At 39.6% G+C, this 17308-nt stretch overlaps 1 protein-coding gene across 44 annotated transcripts in view; it reads right to left on the bottom strand.

Annotated features, from left to right (window-relative positions):
• The window catches only part of TCF7L2 (transcription factor 7 like 2), a 235416-nt gene that overhangs the window by 33656 nt on the left and 184452 nt on the right, over nt 1–17308 (bottom strand). The window contains exon 1 of one of the 44 annotated variants that reach the window (XM_072622811.1): nt 7337–8218. The exons of the other annotated variants lie outside the window; for them this stretch is intronic. Within the exon in view, the coding sequence (XP_072478912.1) occupies nt 7337–7459 (123 nt within the window). The 5' untranslated portion in view covers nt 7460–8218. Of the gene's footprint in view, nt 1–7336; nt 8219–17308 lie in introns of those variants that run through there. 44 annotated transcript variants of the gene reach the window in all.

Below are 17308 nucleotides of genomic sequence, written 5' to 3'. Positions count from 1 at the left end.
TGGTATATCCATCAGTCACTGTCAACAATTTAGCCTAATTCTTATATAGAAAAGAGAAAAAGAACCAAGAGAAGAATGGCCAATTAACTCAAGAGCTAAGACTGTAGTGCCAAAGACTTTGATCCCCCTATAGCATTATGGGCTTGTTACTAGATGGCTCAATTACTATTACTTTAATCACACTCACACACACACACACACAAACACATTTATGTAAGGTATCTACCTTCATAAGAACAATCTTTACAGGCAGATAGAAGGACCTTTCATACCTTCTATAGGAAGTAGCTCCCTCTGCAATCGACATATACGCAAGTATTCCTATGTTTGCATATATGTATATGCATATACATACAAACATATGTTAGCACCACTTCAAGAATAATAATGAGTATATAATACAATGAAAGCCACATGCATTGCTCAGATAATGAAAAAACAGAACATGGAAAGATATCTTTGAGTTAGAATCAACCTTATTACAAAATATTTTAAAAGGGAAATGGCTCAGAGAATTTCCCAGTCCTTTAAAGAAATTAAGTTTTTGGGATATGCATTCAAGTTAGCCTACACAAGAGAATGTACACCCCAAAAATAGGGTGTTCAAAGCCTTTTCTTCAGACTACAGACAAGTCAAAAAACAAGGGGAAATAAGACCATCACTTTCCCCAGATTTCTTCCATTGCCCAATCTATAACAAGATAACTTAAGACCAGGGAGTTTTAAGAATTTCATGACCCAGCACAATTTCAAATACGTCTAGGAACAGCATTCACTACCATCAAAGACAGCAAATTAAGTTCCCAAATCAGGAAAGGAAGAAAGAAAATGGACTTTGAACAGTATAATTACAGGGAGGTGGGGAAAGGAGAGTGAAAGTGAGGGTCAGGAAGAAGAGGGATCTATAGGTAAGGCCTCATTTCTCTATCTGATGAATCTTCCTAATATCTTGAATAAGTAACAACTATCTATCAAGTGCTTACTAGGTGCCAGGCACTGTGTTAAGCTCTGAGGTTACAAATACAAACAAAAACATGGCTTCTGCCCTGAAAGAGCTTACATGGTAATGGAGAAATCCAATACTCAAAAGGGAGTTGGTGGGCTAGAGAGGGGATAAGTGAAAAGATCAGGGGAAGGGGAACACAAATTCCAAATAGTTTAAATTATGATGGGTTTCATTGTTCGTGCCTAGAGAGATGATGTCCAGGACCGTACAGTATTTGTTCCGACCAACCTTCCCAAATCTTAAAGCCATTTCAAGAATCTAGTCTTCCATACAGCTACATCCCTGTGACTTAACTCTCTATAGTATAGAGAATACCAACACCAGGCAATTCAGCCAATGACTAGGTCCCACTAGTACCAAGCTAAAGCTCTCTGGCTCCCTCCCTCTCCCAATGGAATATGTGCATGAAGTAAGAGTAACTTTCCTGAGGGATTTTGTTTCTTTTTCTTTTCTGGTGGGGGTAGGGATAGATGAAAAATGATAGTTACAGGCAAGCAAATAGGCCTAGAATTAAAGAATCCAGAATCTTAATGACCCTTTTAATAGGATGAATGTACTCCTGAAATTCTAATATTAAATCAGCTTACATCAGGGCTATAGTAAAGAAGCATATTACATGTGATCAGTGCCAGGCTAAAAAGGAAATAAGGAAAAAGTAATCTATGAAACTAAAAAAGAGTCAGGTAAAAATCTTTAGAAAACAGTGAGACTACACACTACCCTAACGTGATCACAGTAAGAGTCATGACAGCCTACAGACTTTCCCCCCGCTCCTTTATAAATGCCACCTACCTGGTTAAGCTGCTGCTGCCTAAACTTCCATCCTGTTTTCTTCATTAAGGTCTGTAGCTTTGAGCATTGAACATTTTAATTATAAAGGGCCCTTTAACACCACACAAAGCTTAAACTCTTTCTATCCAAAGTATTCATCAAACCCCAGCATAGGGAAGACCTCCTTGACTGACCCATGACCTTTCAAGGGTCCTTAAGCACTCAGTTTGGCTGCCTCCATGGAAGTAACCATGCCACCCTCATTGAGATACTATACCCTCCCACCCCACTCAGTACTATTTGTAATTTGGAACTTGGCAAGTACGAGATTGATTAGGTCCTTATTGCTCGGTCTCCTAACATCCCCCCGGCCCTCCCAACCTTCCCTTACTCTGGGAAGCCTAAAAGGAAAGAAAGCTAGCCATTCACATCTCCACCTATTAATCAACAGACTTTGAAAACAAATGGAGCCATTGCTCCGCCTGTTCTCTCTGTTGGGCCCTCCTCTTCAATACTCCCCTATTGCTTTCCCTTTCTGCAGGAGAAAGATGGGGCCAGAAAGTGCCTTTATGAGCCCAGCACAATAAAACAAAAGCAGCACAGAACAGCATTTGTCAGCCTTTTCCCCTCCTCAGGGTGGATGGGGAAGGTCTTCAGTGGTCTTGAATTACCAGGCCCTCCCAGGGACTGAATTCTGCATTAGCAAAGGGCACTATTCACTCCTGGTTTACATTAAAAATGGGTTTATAACTCATCTCCATGCGTTTTCCAGATGCCATTTATTATGACTGCACAGAGGCCAATGGCGACTAGTAAAACATTAATAGATATTTCAAGTCACTGGAGCCATGAGGGAGTGGGGGAGGGCTACCAAAGCAGGGAGAAGGAGGCAGTACAGAGAGATGGAGCACCATTCCCTACCAATGGGCAACCCTCATGTCTTTATGGCAATGAACTAACTGGAAGTCAGTGGAAATGATAGGAAAAATCGTGTGAGCTAGTAGTCAAGACAAAATCCCTCCAGAAATTCAAGAATACCTCTAAGGAAGAGTCTTCACTTTTATAACACTCCAGATCACTCGAGGAGGAGAATTCCAAGTAAACAATCTTTAAACTCCTCCATCCTGCCCAATTCTACATTTTGCTTCTCTACTTTATAAGTTCTTCATTTGTGGGAAAGAGAGAGAGAGAGGGGAGAACTCATAACTGGCTATGCTGCATCTTCCCAAGTTCATCGATCCCTCCCAAGATTCTCTTCCTTCTCCTAACTTTCTACTTGCTGCTCCTGACTCCCATTTTGGCCTATAAAGTGACACTGGTCAGTCTTTTCATCACAGTTTAATAGAGCCCTTTTCTGTCTGAGCTCTTGCCCTAAGCTAACTGCCAATTGTGCCCTGGGACAAGACCTCCATTGATAACTACCAGCTCCCTGTTGAAACTAATAAAAGAGGGGAAAGGGGTAGGGTGAGAATAATAAACAAAAGATGAAAACTGGTATCCCTCTTCTTTTTCCATCTCACTGTCTTGCACACACACACCCTTTCCCTCCCCTCCATATAGCCTGTATCCACTTCTTATATACCATCCCTTTCCTGGGACCAACTTCTTATACGTAGAAGTTGGGAGGGTAGAAAATGGAATTACATGCCAAAAATTCCAACCAAACACACCCAAGCAAACTGTCTGACATTCTCCTTTACTCTTTCTGCTTTCAAAATACACTTAAAGCCTACAGGAGTATCAGCCCCGCAGTCTGAATTGTGGCCACCTCTATCGACTTCAAGGATATCTAGGATGCTAAGAAGGCTGGGGAGAGCTGCTTGGTTTTCTGATTCTGTAAATATTCTACTGATAAATGAAGAAAAGACTGGAAGTACATCCAATTTAGACAGCTACAACAGAAAGCAAAGATCCCCATATCTTTGACCAAATTTTGCCAACTCATCGTTCTCATGAACCCACGCAGGCATTTTTAACACTCTTTCTACGACAAGAGTAGATTGGAGGGAGTAGGGAGAAGAGAAACGTGCAGTCAAATTTCATATAAATTCTCATACACACACACACACAAACACAGCTAACTCAAACTACCTTAAGCACTTAGCACACACTCGTGGTGTGTACATATCATATGTATATATATACACACATATAACTGCACATACATCTAAGTATGGAAATGGTATATATGCAAAAATCCCTACTAGTATCATGTAAAACAGACTGTCAATGCATCTCTTGCTCAAACTCCTCTTAAATATGTTTCTTCCTACACTTCAAAAGGGGAAGGGGAAACTACCACCACCACCACAACACCATCCAATCTCACAATTAAACAACGGCCAAAACCCGATGGTGATGGGAAAACTTGGAGCAGACCTCATTCAAGCTAAGCAAGACTTTCATAGGCTCCTGTACAATTACTTGCTGCTATGTTCATTAGCCCTAATTTATTTTTACTCCTTCTCATTTAGTTTCCAATAAAAAGAAAGCATCCTATTGTGTCTCTCCCAGTTAACTTTTAAGGCACTTGGAAGATGATGTGTTTGCCTGCCCAAGCCAGCCTGTGGCCTGGATGACTCTGGCTTGTCCTGCTCCTACCCATTTCTGCTCTGCAGAGTAGCATCCCCCAACATCCCAATGTTCTAAATATGTGGGGGAGGGAGGGAGGAAGAGGGAGGGGGGAGGGAGGGAGGAAGAGGGAGGGGAGAGAGAGAGAGAGAGAGAGAGAGAGAGAGAGAGAGAGAGAGAGAGAATACCGTTAAAAAGGGGGAAAAGACTTCATTCTCCCAGCTGAGTCTCAACACTCCACAAGTTTCACTAAGTGCATTCCCACTGAGCACTGAGAGACACTGAGCATAGTACTCATTTTCATCCTTAAATAAGTGTAAAGAATTAGAAATCTCATTCCTACAAGGAAACTATTTCTCAGTAATTTTGAAATTCTGTGATTAATGGCTAACCTAAATATGTACATGTCTTGATTTCCAGAAATTGTGTGTATTGGAAAGGAGGGCATACATACTTCCCCCTAAAAAAATGAAGAGCTTTAAAATAGAGCGGGGAAGTAATCCCATCAATTCAAGAAAACCAATGAAAGATTTTTTCTCAAGTTTCCAAAGCCCAATTCTTAAAAAAAAGAGAGAAACAAAAAAATACAACCTTTCCCCCAAAATGAGTTTTAATAAAATATTATGTAATTTGAAATAAAAGGGGGGAGACATTTCATTCTCCAGATTTGGGATAGGATGGAAAAAAGTGAAGCTCGCATTATCTGGTATTTCTGATTCTACCGCATGTCAATTCGTTAGAAAGAATTGTCAATGTATTACCAGCTTTGTTGAGATAATTAAATCTTTTCCTACAGTATCACCATTGTCCGACACTGGTTCAAAATAATAGCTTTACTCTAAGAGGTTGTAAGCGCATCCATAAAACAATTGTTTTGTAGAAGTCATGTGGATTTTCTCACCTACAAAAGGGGAGACCAACTTACTGGGAGCTGGGGAGGTAGTAGAGATGATAGGGGGGAGTAAGGAGAAGAAGAAGTTGCTTTTTGTGTATATATCAGCCATCACATTGGAATAGGAAGGAAGGAAGGAGGGAGGGAGGGAGGGAAGGAAGGAAGGAAGGAAGGAAGGAAGGAAGGAAGGAAGGAAGGAAGGAAGGAAGGAAGGAAGGAAGGAAGGAAGAAAGGAAGGAAGGAAGGAAGGAAGGAAGACCACACAATTCCATTGTGTTTAGAGCCACTAAATAATGAACCACATTGGAAAAACAATGTTTCTTCCTCTGCTAAAGGTGAACTGTAAACCAGAAGTTTTAGACAACACATGGAAATAATACAAACAAATAGTGAATTAAGCCAGTTCAATTTGAGAGAGAGAGAGAATATAGAATACTACAAATATATGCAAAAGTGTGTAATCTGGAGGACATGTTAAAATTTCAACACATTCCAAAATATTGCAGAAAGGGAAGAACTTTATGACACCCCCTCATTCAGTCAGGCCCCCACCAGCCCCAAGCTACAAAGGAGAGGTTTTCCTAAGAATACAGCATTGCAGGGTCTGGTACATTCAGAAAATGTATGTTAGGAGCATGTTATGACAGAACAAAGATCGTAATATCTGTATCATTTGAGTCAAGAATTTACATTTTCAAGCAACTCTTTTATATGTGATTCCAAGAGGAGAAATAGAATGGTTCATTTCAACAACAAACTAAGCAAGACATGTAATAAACAAAGTAAAGGCCTGAAATAAAAAGCCTTGAAAGGACAGACTCCTATTAAATAAGAAACTTAGGGAAGGAAACGCTGACTACACATATTTGTAGTCTGTCCCACCCAATTTTGGATTTTTACATAATCTGTTTCATTGGATACTTCATGTTTTCAAGAAGAAATATCACGACATTCTTTGGTCATTAATTTACAATTGAAAAGAGGAAAACCTTCTTTACACTCTCACATTTAAACACTAGAACAAAGCATTAAAAGTCAAATAACTGGAAGACCATTCCCATACCCTTCAAACCCTCCCATTTCATACCAGTTTGAAGATATGATCGATGTAAACGTTTTTGAGTCTGATCATTAACAGGGCTCCCACACATTGGAAATAATTAAGCAAATGCCTCTGTCTTCAAAGGACAGCAGCCTTATAGCCTGGGCCAGCCAAGTTGTTGGTCACCGCAGTTGGAAAGGGTCCTGTAATTTCTCCCCAAACCAGAAGTGGGATTGCAGAGAAGGGCTTTCTCCCTAATCATTAACAGCACAATGGGCTGTCATCAGCTTCTTCCTCAGGTTTCTAAAACAAATCACACATTCTGGATTTTCTGAATTGAGAGAGCATGAACACCAGAACGACTGAACCACTAAAAGCCTGCATCTAAATTTGGAGATTTAAAATAAACACAATTAAAGGCACAATAACAGAATGCTAGCATAAAATATGAACAAGCATACATAGTTTACACAAATCCTACTACCGGAAAAGCTACTCGCTTGGAAATATGTAAGGTTTAGAAAGCACGCTATCAGTGAACAAGTGTCATTTCTGTCTCCCCTTCGTAACCCCTCCCCAAATCCTACACCCCCAGCCCACCCTGGTTGGGAAGAAGGGGGAACAATCAGCTTCACAGAAAGCCCAAACAAAAATGCCCCTTTCTGGAGTGGGGCTTGGCTTTATTTGGAAAGGCAGACCAAGTAGATTCACATTGTGATAGAAATGGAAGTACTAGAACTTAAGACAAGCTTTTAAAAATAGAAAAGAAAGAAAAGAAAAACTCTTCCCCTCAAAGTATACTGTCAAATATACAGAGCATAAGGTCGCAGCTTGAGGTGACCGCTTTGTCCTTTTTTTGCCTTTTTCTTTTTTGGGGGGGAAGAGGGGGGCTTACATCCACCAGAATAATAACAAAAAGTCACAGAGGAAGTTCAATGGTCAGGACTGAAAAGGGTGTGCAGACCCACAGATTCTCACACACACACACATATGCACACACACGCGCACACACACACACACACACACACACACAATGCTACTCAGTGCTACTCACCCAGCAATTCAAATTGAGATGCCAACAGCCCAACTGCTGGAAGAGAGAGAACCCAGAGGCTACTGCTGCTCCTTTACCACTCAAATCTTCCATCCCCACTAAAATTGCATCCCTCGGGTACATAACAGCTTTGGCTTTCCTTCCCTTTACCTCAAAAACTTTCGCTGTACCTTCAAGATGCGGATTGTGCCAGTTTTGGTTTTTTGGGTGGTTTTTTTTGGCTTTTCTTTTTTGTCTATTATTTTTCTTAAAGCTTCTCACCTCTTTTTCCCTCCCACTTTCCCCTCCCTTCCCACCTTTCACTTAAAGTACTGCAAAAAGCATCTTGAAAGATCAAGATGTCTCCAATTTTGGGGCCTGGTATATTCGGAATGCTCAAAATCCACTGTCATGTTGCCTAGAAGAAAAACTGTTTTAGTCTTTTCTTTTTCCCTAAAGTGTAGCCGAGGTTTGCTGGCTGCAGCAAAAACAACTGGAAAGAAGCCTCCGCTAGCTCCCTAATCTTTACCACTTCGGGAGCCTTTCAGGGGAAACAGGCCTATTTTTTCTTCCTGCTCAGGGCACCTAGGAAAAGCCCCCCCACCTCACTCTCCTGTTACCTTGGGCAGCAGCAACAGTGCTAGCACAGGTACTACCTAAGAGTACACAGGTAATACTGGCCAGCCATAAGGGAACATGATCAACTAAGTGTACCAAGTCGTCATTTTATCTGGAAGAATGTCAGGTCTCTCAAAACAAATATCTTAGGGAGAGAGCTGCCACGGAACAAATGAGGAGGGGGGGGTAATATTTTCTTGTCACTCTGACATATAAGTGACACTTTGCAGGGCCTGACTTCACTCTGGTCCTCTCTTACTACACACCCACTGCCTTAACGGTTTTTTAACTGACCTCTCTGACTATGCCTTAACGGTTTTTAACTGACCTCTCTGGAAAGGACACAACCAGAAGAATTTGAGTCTCCACTGTTCCAGTGTTCACTGGAATTCCAACAGCCAAAGTACCTGATCACTTTTCAACAGCTATTATATTTTGCAAGTTTTCTCAGGAGTAAAAAAATATGTGAGAAGGGTGCACAGGCCATCACAGAATCCTACCAACTCAACTGACTTCTTCCTGCACCTCATAAATGATACAAGGACATTTTTTTTACTTAATCTGAGCTGGCTAGTTCAGACAACACACAAAAAAATAGAGTCAATCCCCTTTTACAAGGAATGGGATCTAATTATGGGATAAAAGTGACTAACTAGCTAAATGTCAACCTACTAAGTTCTTCTAACCCCACCTCTACCCATAAAGTGTTAGGAATCCATGATTCTCCCTTCCCCTGCCAAAAGAGGGGAGGGGTTCCCACACAGGTAGATTATAGAAGCAGGGAAAACACTAATGCCACATGGGATTTGCACCTATCTTGCTAGAAGCAAAAGCAATTGCAAAGATTTCTTTTCTTCTGGCTGCCACTACCACAGACACAAGGAAGATGTTTTTAATTTGGAAAACTGATTGCTATACTCCTTATCTCCAAACACACAGAATTGTTTACATGACGTGTGCTTGTAAACAATCTGTTAATATACTAAACAAGTTAATAACCTACTTCTTCCCAACACACACACACACACACACACACACACACACACACCCCAAAATAAAACAAGACTGGGAAGGGTTTAAAGATAATAACAAACAAGAGAATTTTTCATCCTCTTTAAAAAACAAAAAAACAAACAACTCCCCTCTCTCCCCTCTCTCTGTACTTATCTGGCCTTCCTGGGTAAAGTGTCAGGCAGCAATCTTTAAGGCCCTTAATACCAAAACAAAACCCTGCTATTTCCCCTTACATGGTAGTAACAAAAGCAACGAGACTCCAGCTTGACAAGTAAAAAGCCCCAACAACACGGCAGCTAATTGCCTTCCCTCCCTCTATTCACAGGGACCACCACACTGCATCGCCTGCCTTTGTCACTCAGGCAATTTCTTAAGTAAACTGCAAGTTCTCTCCCTGGTGATGGACAGTTCCCAATCATTTAGTAACAATAACTTACAAAGTGCAGCAACTCTACGGCTAGGACAGAGAATTTATTTTTTTGGCTTTTTCAAAACGGAGGATAGATGGAGACCACAAGATGGGCCAACACATTCCAGGCTCCTCTTCTACCACAAAAAAAAGAGTGATGAAGAAAAAAAGCAGTTGATGAATCTCTGAATTTCTTCCAGCTCACTCCGCCTAGGAAACTAAAGTCGCTTGATAAAGCCTATCCTCTCCTTCAGATGATGCCACTCCAACCCCTCAAACTGTACACAAGTCAGTTAAAAGAAAAAAAAAAAAGGATCTCTAATTAACTAGCTTCTGCTAAACTTTTTTGGCATACGTATGTGTATTTTTAAAACTAAACTATCAATAGTTGTAAGGTCTCCCCAAAATAGATCCAAGAACTTCTTTTAGTATGAAATTGCAATCAATCACTGAAGAGGGGGTGGGGTATGGGAGAGATCATGGAGGGGGTTAAAGAGGAAGGCTGGGAAGACCAAACTAGAACTTGGGTTTTACATCACATATTCCCTGATCCGGAACACAACCATTTCCCCTACCCCCTTCGAGTTTGCTGCTGGATGTTTGGGAGTTTTTTGTTAGATTTTCTTCTTTTATTGTTGCAGGTTCTTTTAGAGATTTTTCTGAGAAAGGAGGTCAACGGATATGGGGATATTATATGTAATAAAGAGAAAATGCTGCAGTTTCACTAAAAACTTTGGGAATGGCAAGGGATGTGAAGGGAGGGTTGCTACATTACTGCAGCCTTGTGGGGGATATTAACCCAAATCCCACATGATCAATTCAGTTTTAAATTATAAATCATAAAAGCATATTTCCCCTGTCACTGACTCAAGTTTCTGAATTTTTTTTTAAAAAGGTATTCCAACAGAATTTTTTCAAAAGAAGAAAAAACTTAAAAAACTAAAATAAGACCTCCACTCTACCAGGCACCTGAGCAGTCAGAAGTCTATCCATCTTTAAAGTTATTTCAAATTCACAGAGAACAATCCAAAGCCTACAAGCTACTAGCATGCAAGAGAAATGCATAAACAACCAAACTAGGGAGCAGTGGACATGAAGCAAACGCATAGGATGGCTATTGTTGGCTGAGAAGGATAGCTTACCATTTACAAGGTTTTTAATCGGGCTCCTTCACGCTGCCTGGTTTCAAGCATGCTGCCGTTGGGTATATTATCGTACTTACATGGATGCGCAATCACATTGGTGTTGGGCTGCTCCACCGGAGGGCAGCACCCACCCTACACCATTCACAACGGAGCCGCACTGAACAGATACACACAGGAGCCAGACACACAACACCAGCTCTTCAGCAAAGATGCTCAAGTACAGTTCCATTCATAGAATTATCTCGCTTGATAGGGATGAACACAATAACTCAAATCCCCCCCCCATTCAATAACAATCCACCAAAGGGGGGGGGAGTACAGAGGTAGGGGGAAGAGAAGCTCTTTTCCCAACCCCCGGAATTCAGTCAAAAGAACAAAGCCTGATATTTTGTTTGCCGACTTAGCAAACATAAAGGCAATTTCAATACTCTAAAGGAGTTCACCTAAGTTGGTGAAAGTAGTGCTTTGCAGTTCTCCAGTGAAATTAAGCTTTAATAGCTATCTGATGCCATTCAGAGAAGGGGAGAAAGTATTTGAATTTGGAATAAAGTTAGAGGATTGCTCCGCTCTAAGTTTTTTTTTTTTTTTTCCCTTTCTTTTTGGCCAGCCAGAACTGCCCTCGGAAATCCTGGACGATATCCACAGCTCAGTTATTAATCTTGTTGAATTATTATTAGTTTTAACGAAAAACAAAAACAGACTGTAAAAAGCCCCCAATATGGAAAAAAATCAGAACCATTTACTGTATAAAAAATTGTTCTGGCTAAGTAAAAAAAAAAAAAAACACCCACAGAAACTTGTGGATGTGTTCCTTTAAAGCAAATGGTCCTAACACATATTAAACCACCGCTGCGAGTCTTCTAAGCATAGTAGGAAAAAATGACTATTGATCTTCAAATAGCGATAATTGAAAAGATCAAAAAGATTAAACAGAAATCAAGAATGTGCTGACTTACCATGCTATGCTTTTTTTGTTGCAACTTTGTAGAAATTTCACTCAAAGAAACTGCATCAGAGGTGTCAAATTTTTTAGCGGACTGTGATCGTATTATTTCCGCAGCCCTGCCTTCCAATGCTTCAGAACTTTTTCCCCTTTCTCTTTTTTGTTTGTGGTACCTAGCTTTTTGCAATAGACTTTAAAAGCCTTCAGCTCAGCAAACCAGCACAAATTATCTTGCCACCTTGCACAGCTCTGATGCTTTGGCCGCTAACTTTGGAAGGCCCTTTACCACCGCATCAAAATTAGCATCGTCAAAGCGCTTAATGAATATTAATATTGTATTTGTCATTGGAGCCGGCCCGTTGCTGAACTCCGAGTCATCCATCAGGGACAAGATTAAGAACACAATTATTTCTGACTGACAGGGACCAAATCTGCTAGAATTTTTTTTTAAACAATTCGGGGGGAAAAAAACCCACAATATCATCATCTTAAGGTGTCTCCCAAGAGACTGGGAACCAGATTAATACGCTTTTAATGAAGTGGAGATCATTATGTATGAAGGCAAAGGGAAAAAAAAAAGATGTACTATTCAAGCTATTTAGTTATGGTGTGGCTAGAAATTTTTTTTAAATGCAGATGGCATATCTTTTTCGACAGCTGTCCAGATTTTATTCATAGTGTTCTAAGAGAAAAGAGTTTTTCTGAAATCTTTCCCCTTTTAAAAAAAAAGTGAAGAAGAAGAAGCAGAAGAACAGAGAACGAGCAATTCGTCCCATCTGGGATAATTTTCCATGTCTTCACTTTCACTGTCGGCAGCACCGTAAATAATTCCTACTCAAATTTGACAAGAAACACCTTCATCAGCTACAGCTCCTTCCACCCTTATTCCCCAGATTCCAAGTACTGTCTCTCTCACTTTATTCAGGATGAACCATTACATTTACAGAAACTCTTAAATTCCCTTTAACAGTGACACCTTTCTGTAATAAACACAGAGGCAACAGCATACTCTTAAAAACACACCCACATACAAGCAGCATCTTAGATAAAGTCTCCTGAAAAGACACAGTATCTATTATGATATTAGGAGCTAAGATTTTCTCATTTCAGATGTAGCCAGTCTAAATATAAGTTGGTTTCACTTGTGTTCTTAAAAAAAGGAAGAAAGAAACACTATATTAGATCCAAAAGTAACACTATATTAGATCCAAAAGGATAGAATTAACTGGATAACAGAAATCTATACGAGCAATTATTACAGCACGGTCCTTTTCTTTGCAAAACAGGATGAATAAAAGGGAATGAAGTCCAAAAGCTTGAGGCTTACCTGATAGAACCAATTTATTTGAATTCACCAAGTTCATTTCAACACACATATGTCACCTACACCTACAATATGTATCACTACAGTAAGATACATATCAAGATAATGGAGATAGAGGCATATCTGGCTATAGCCATTTCTTGGACCTTTTTGATATGGCTTGCTTTCCTGTCTTGTTTCATATCAATTGTCTTCAAGATGATTTTTTCCCCCTCTCTCCCCCCTTTCATATTTTAAATGTGGCAAAAGGGGAGAAATAAAAGGGATAAAATGGCAGATGTGATGGTTAATCTACCCAATGAATCGTGGGGGTCTAGCTAAAGCTGTAATGACCACTGCGCTAATCTACAACACCCACTGACCACCCCACCACTGGCCTTCTAATACCATTATCAACCCTCAGATGAACATTCTAAATTAGAGTTTTGTTCGAAAAGGGTGTGAATCTGACCTCCGGTGTTAGGGAGCCGCTGCTGTACATACACAGATGGCAAAGTTCTTATGAAGATACCACCTCTTTCTGAGCACCCTGCCCCAATAAAAGGTTTCTACTCTATGTTTCTCAAGATTAGCATCATTTTGTTGAATTATGATTCTCCCCCACCCACATATTCCCCAATCCCCTCTTGCCACAGCCACCAGCACTGCCAAGCACTATCATCACACCAATGCACGTAGCCTTATCGGAAGACCTAAGCAACAAATACAACAAAGATCCCTTCTAAACAAACAATGAAAAAAGATACTTTGTACCACAGGCCAACTTTACATACAGACACACACAGACATACACACACATACACTGAGCCGTAGAATTTACCACTGTTGCTTTTCTTATGTCCAAGAAAACTTTGGGGGCACGGTACAAAGACATCACTTGTAAAATCGGAAAGTTTGGTGTTCATTTATAGCAAAAGAGAGATAGATGGTACCCAGAAACTAGGGACTCTTACCTTTGTATCTATATGTACAAGCTGTACATTCAAAAAAGGGGGGGGGGGTGCAGAGAGCTATGTACTGAGACTTCAGCTGAGGTTTGGGGGAGAACATTTTTAAATTAAAAAAAATATAACTTCAAATACTGTCACCTGGGAATATTTAAAAGAATGTTTCCGATTCCACATGTTTGAAAAAACACAAATAATAAAGTGAAAAAATCTGTCAACACCAATTTTTTTAACCCACAAAAAATTTCCTTATCCATATAGATTCTGAACAGGAAGGAAGAAAGGAAAAAAGAAAGAGCAGAAAGGAGGAAAGAAAAAGCTACAGTGGCCTTAATTTGCCACATTTTTTGAGAATGTGGTGGGGGGGCTACTCTGTTCTCTTTTTGGTTGCTGTTCACATTTGTTGTTTGATGATCATGAGTATCCCATTTATATAAGACATAAAATCTTCTATATAAACACTTTGCTATACCTGAGCCCTAAGACTGTTGAAATACCAAATGCCTTCCTTCTATATAATTCAAGTTTATTAAAACGAGGACCTCTTGTCCCTTTATTCTAGTGGTCGGATTTCCGGTCGGACAGAACTTGCCATTTCACTGTTAGAGATAACCCTCCCCATCATTGTGGACTTCTCTATCATAGTTGTTAATGGGCTGCTCTCTCTCTCTCTCTCTCTCTCTCTCTCTCTCTCTCTCTCTCTCTCTCTCTCTCTCTCTCTCTCTCTCTCTGCTTCCCCAGCACGACTGCATCAGCACTAGTATCAAATTAACTCTCCGACTTTGAAACTTATTGATCTGCTATTAAGACACCAGTGAACTTGATGAAATGAGTGGTGTAGGTTCAGTCATGACTTCAAAGTCTAGCACAGCCACATAAAACAAGCGCCTTTGATCCTAACTCCGATCTGCTGAGGGTTTAAAGCCAGTTCTCCCTAAGCTGCCCTTCACACTCATCATGTCTGATGTCTTACCAACTAGTGACTTGATAATGTTAATAATGCAAATTTTAGCAAATGATTTTTACAATGGCAAAATTAATTATGGGAATTTATGCTTCTTTCAGTTAAAGTACCCTCCCTCTAAAAATAATGGGAACAATTATAATTGCAGAGGGAAACTATGTGCCCAGATTGCTCCTCCAACTTGAGGCTCTTGTGGTTTCCACTCTTTCAGCCCTCCTTTTTGTTGCTAAAACTGAAATGATTTATTGCAAATTAACTATCAAATGGCTTCAGATGAGTGGTAAGAATTTCATTCATTTGATTCTATTTCATACTGGTTAGATATTATTGGAGAGAAACAGCTTCCTTTCTGTTTTCCTTTTCAGCATTTCCACCACTGGCCACCACGAGTTTGTTTTCTTTTTATTTAGTTCCATTTTCATTCTACGTCAGCAAATTTTCAAGATTATATTTACCTCTTCATTAAATTGGTAATTTGTGAATGAATATAGTAGTCTACCGGTAAAATAATCAGCTAGCTTTTATACTTTTATTTTAAATCATGGTGCATACAGTTTAAAAACTGCTAAAATATGTATAATCTAATAGAATTTTAAAGTAAAAAACATGGATTACTTAAAAGTCATATTTATAAAGCATATAATTAGAAGACATTTTACATTTACAAATTGTATGTCTGAACCCATCGTAAATTATATTTTTTTCTTAGAGAAGGGAGCCCCTAATGATGAGTTTAACTGACACAAGCTTTAAACAAAATTTATCTCTAAATCTGATGTTTTAAATCACCATTAAATTTAAAACTTTTTCTAATACTCCAATGATCTAATAAGCAATCCAAATTGGGGAACTAATGATTTCTCTTTTCTACTTAGTTTTGAGTTTTGGCTGAAAAATGCTAATGGTTTGGATTGAAATTGCATGATATAAAAGAAACAAATTTCTATATCTCTTTTGATTTTGTAATAAATTATATTGTTTTATTATTACTGTTCTGGATCATTCCACAAGTAGAAGAAAAAAATTCTCTCAGTGACTCTCTACTTCCTCTAATATCAATTTTGAGATTCAAAATGTGGCGGTAATGCAGCATTCCCCACCCCCTTTTCTTTGCCCCCACCCCCCAAAAAAACCTTTTAAAAGGCCATACTTTTAATAAATGCCTTCAATTCTGGATTTTTTTCATGATGGTCTAATCAATATGTTTTCCCAATTTTATTTTTAACAATCAAATTAAGGTGGCATTACGTATTGTTTCTGCTTTTCCCCTTGAATGTTGATACTCACTTAACCTACTTGCAAATTCTAAAGAAGTCAACACTTGATTGTGATAACGTTCAAAAGAATTTCCTCTGCCACTAGCACAGGAAAAAAAAACTTTCACCAATTAGTGCAGGAAAAAAGGAGGGAAAGGCACAGTGCTGGCGCTCAAAGAGCCAGGCCTTGCGGCAAATCTGTCATGTCGAGAGGATTGATCAACAGGACGGCGATTTCTAATGGCATGTTGTCATGAAGAGTCAGCCACAGGGAGCCACCTGCTTTGCTCCTCATAGACAGCTAGGGAAAGGAAGGAAGGAAGAAGGGTGAGAGGGGAGGGGGAAGAGAGGGACCACTTTCCATATCTACCCCCGCCAGTTCCCTTTTGCTAACAATTTTGGTAAAGGTTTCATGATTTATCATTCAGTTGAAATATGTCAAGTCTCCGATCACATTACCCTGCCTCTAAGATTACTATGGGTTGAAAGCTGACTTTTTCCTTAACTCTCCTCTTTTTTTTTCCCTTTTGAGAACAGGAATTGGGGTATCTTTATTGCACTCCCCCTTTGCCAACCAAGTATTTCTCAGATCAGAAGACACATCTATTACCATCCAAAATCAACATGCATCATCCTAACAAGAGAGAGAGAGGGAGAGAGAGAGAGAGAGAGAGAGAGAGAGAGAGAGAGAGAGAGAGAGAGAGAGAGAGAGAGAGAGAGAGAGAATATGTAAAGAGAATTGCCACTGGTCTTATAGGTCATGGCGCTTTGTCTAACTGAGGAAGAGTTCAGCAACCAAACCTTGGTATGCCCTAATCTAGTCCACTAGAATCTGATCTACCACCAATGAGTGAAAGCTGGAACTAACAGGTTTTTGTTGTTGTCCATTTTTTTGTGCTTAATGCAACTCAATGTTCCATAACAATCTCAAACTTACCCTTGAAAATGGAATGCTTCCTTTTTCAGGTAGCCAAGACTGATTACTGTTACTCAGAAGAAAAGGACATCTTGATTTTTTATACATGCCTACCCAATGACTTGCAATTATCTTAAATAAATAGTGTGGCAAAATATGAATGCAAGATACTCTATAGCAATAGAATGAAATATATCAAGCACTCAAGAGAGATATTTGGGAGACCCAAAATTAGGATATAAAATTGAGAAATGGGATTTAGCACACCTGATCCTAAGATGTTGGTTATGGTTTGGTTGATACATACAAAAGATGGCAACACGCACAAAAAGATCTTGCTTAACTCTCCATAGTTTCTCTAAGGGGTTCAAACATAATTGTGACAATATCATATCTGATAATTTTAACCACACAAATACACTCACCCCTCCCTGTCCTATGTACCAAAGGGAAAAAA

This window comes from Notamacropus eugenii, chromosome 1, assembly GCF_028372415.1.
Source record: "Notamacropus eugenii isolate mMacEug1 chromosome 1, mMacEug1.pri_v2, whole genome shotgun sequence".
NCBI lineage: Eukaryota > Metazoa > Chordata > Mammalia > Diprotodontia > Macropodidae > Notamacropus > Notamacropus eugenii.
This window is presented reverse-complemented; position numbering and strand designations above follow the sequence as displayed.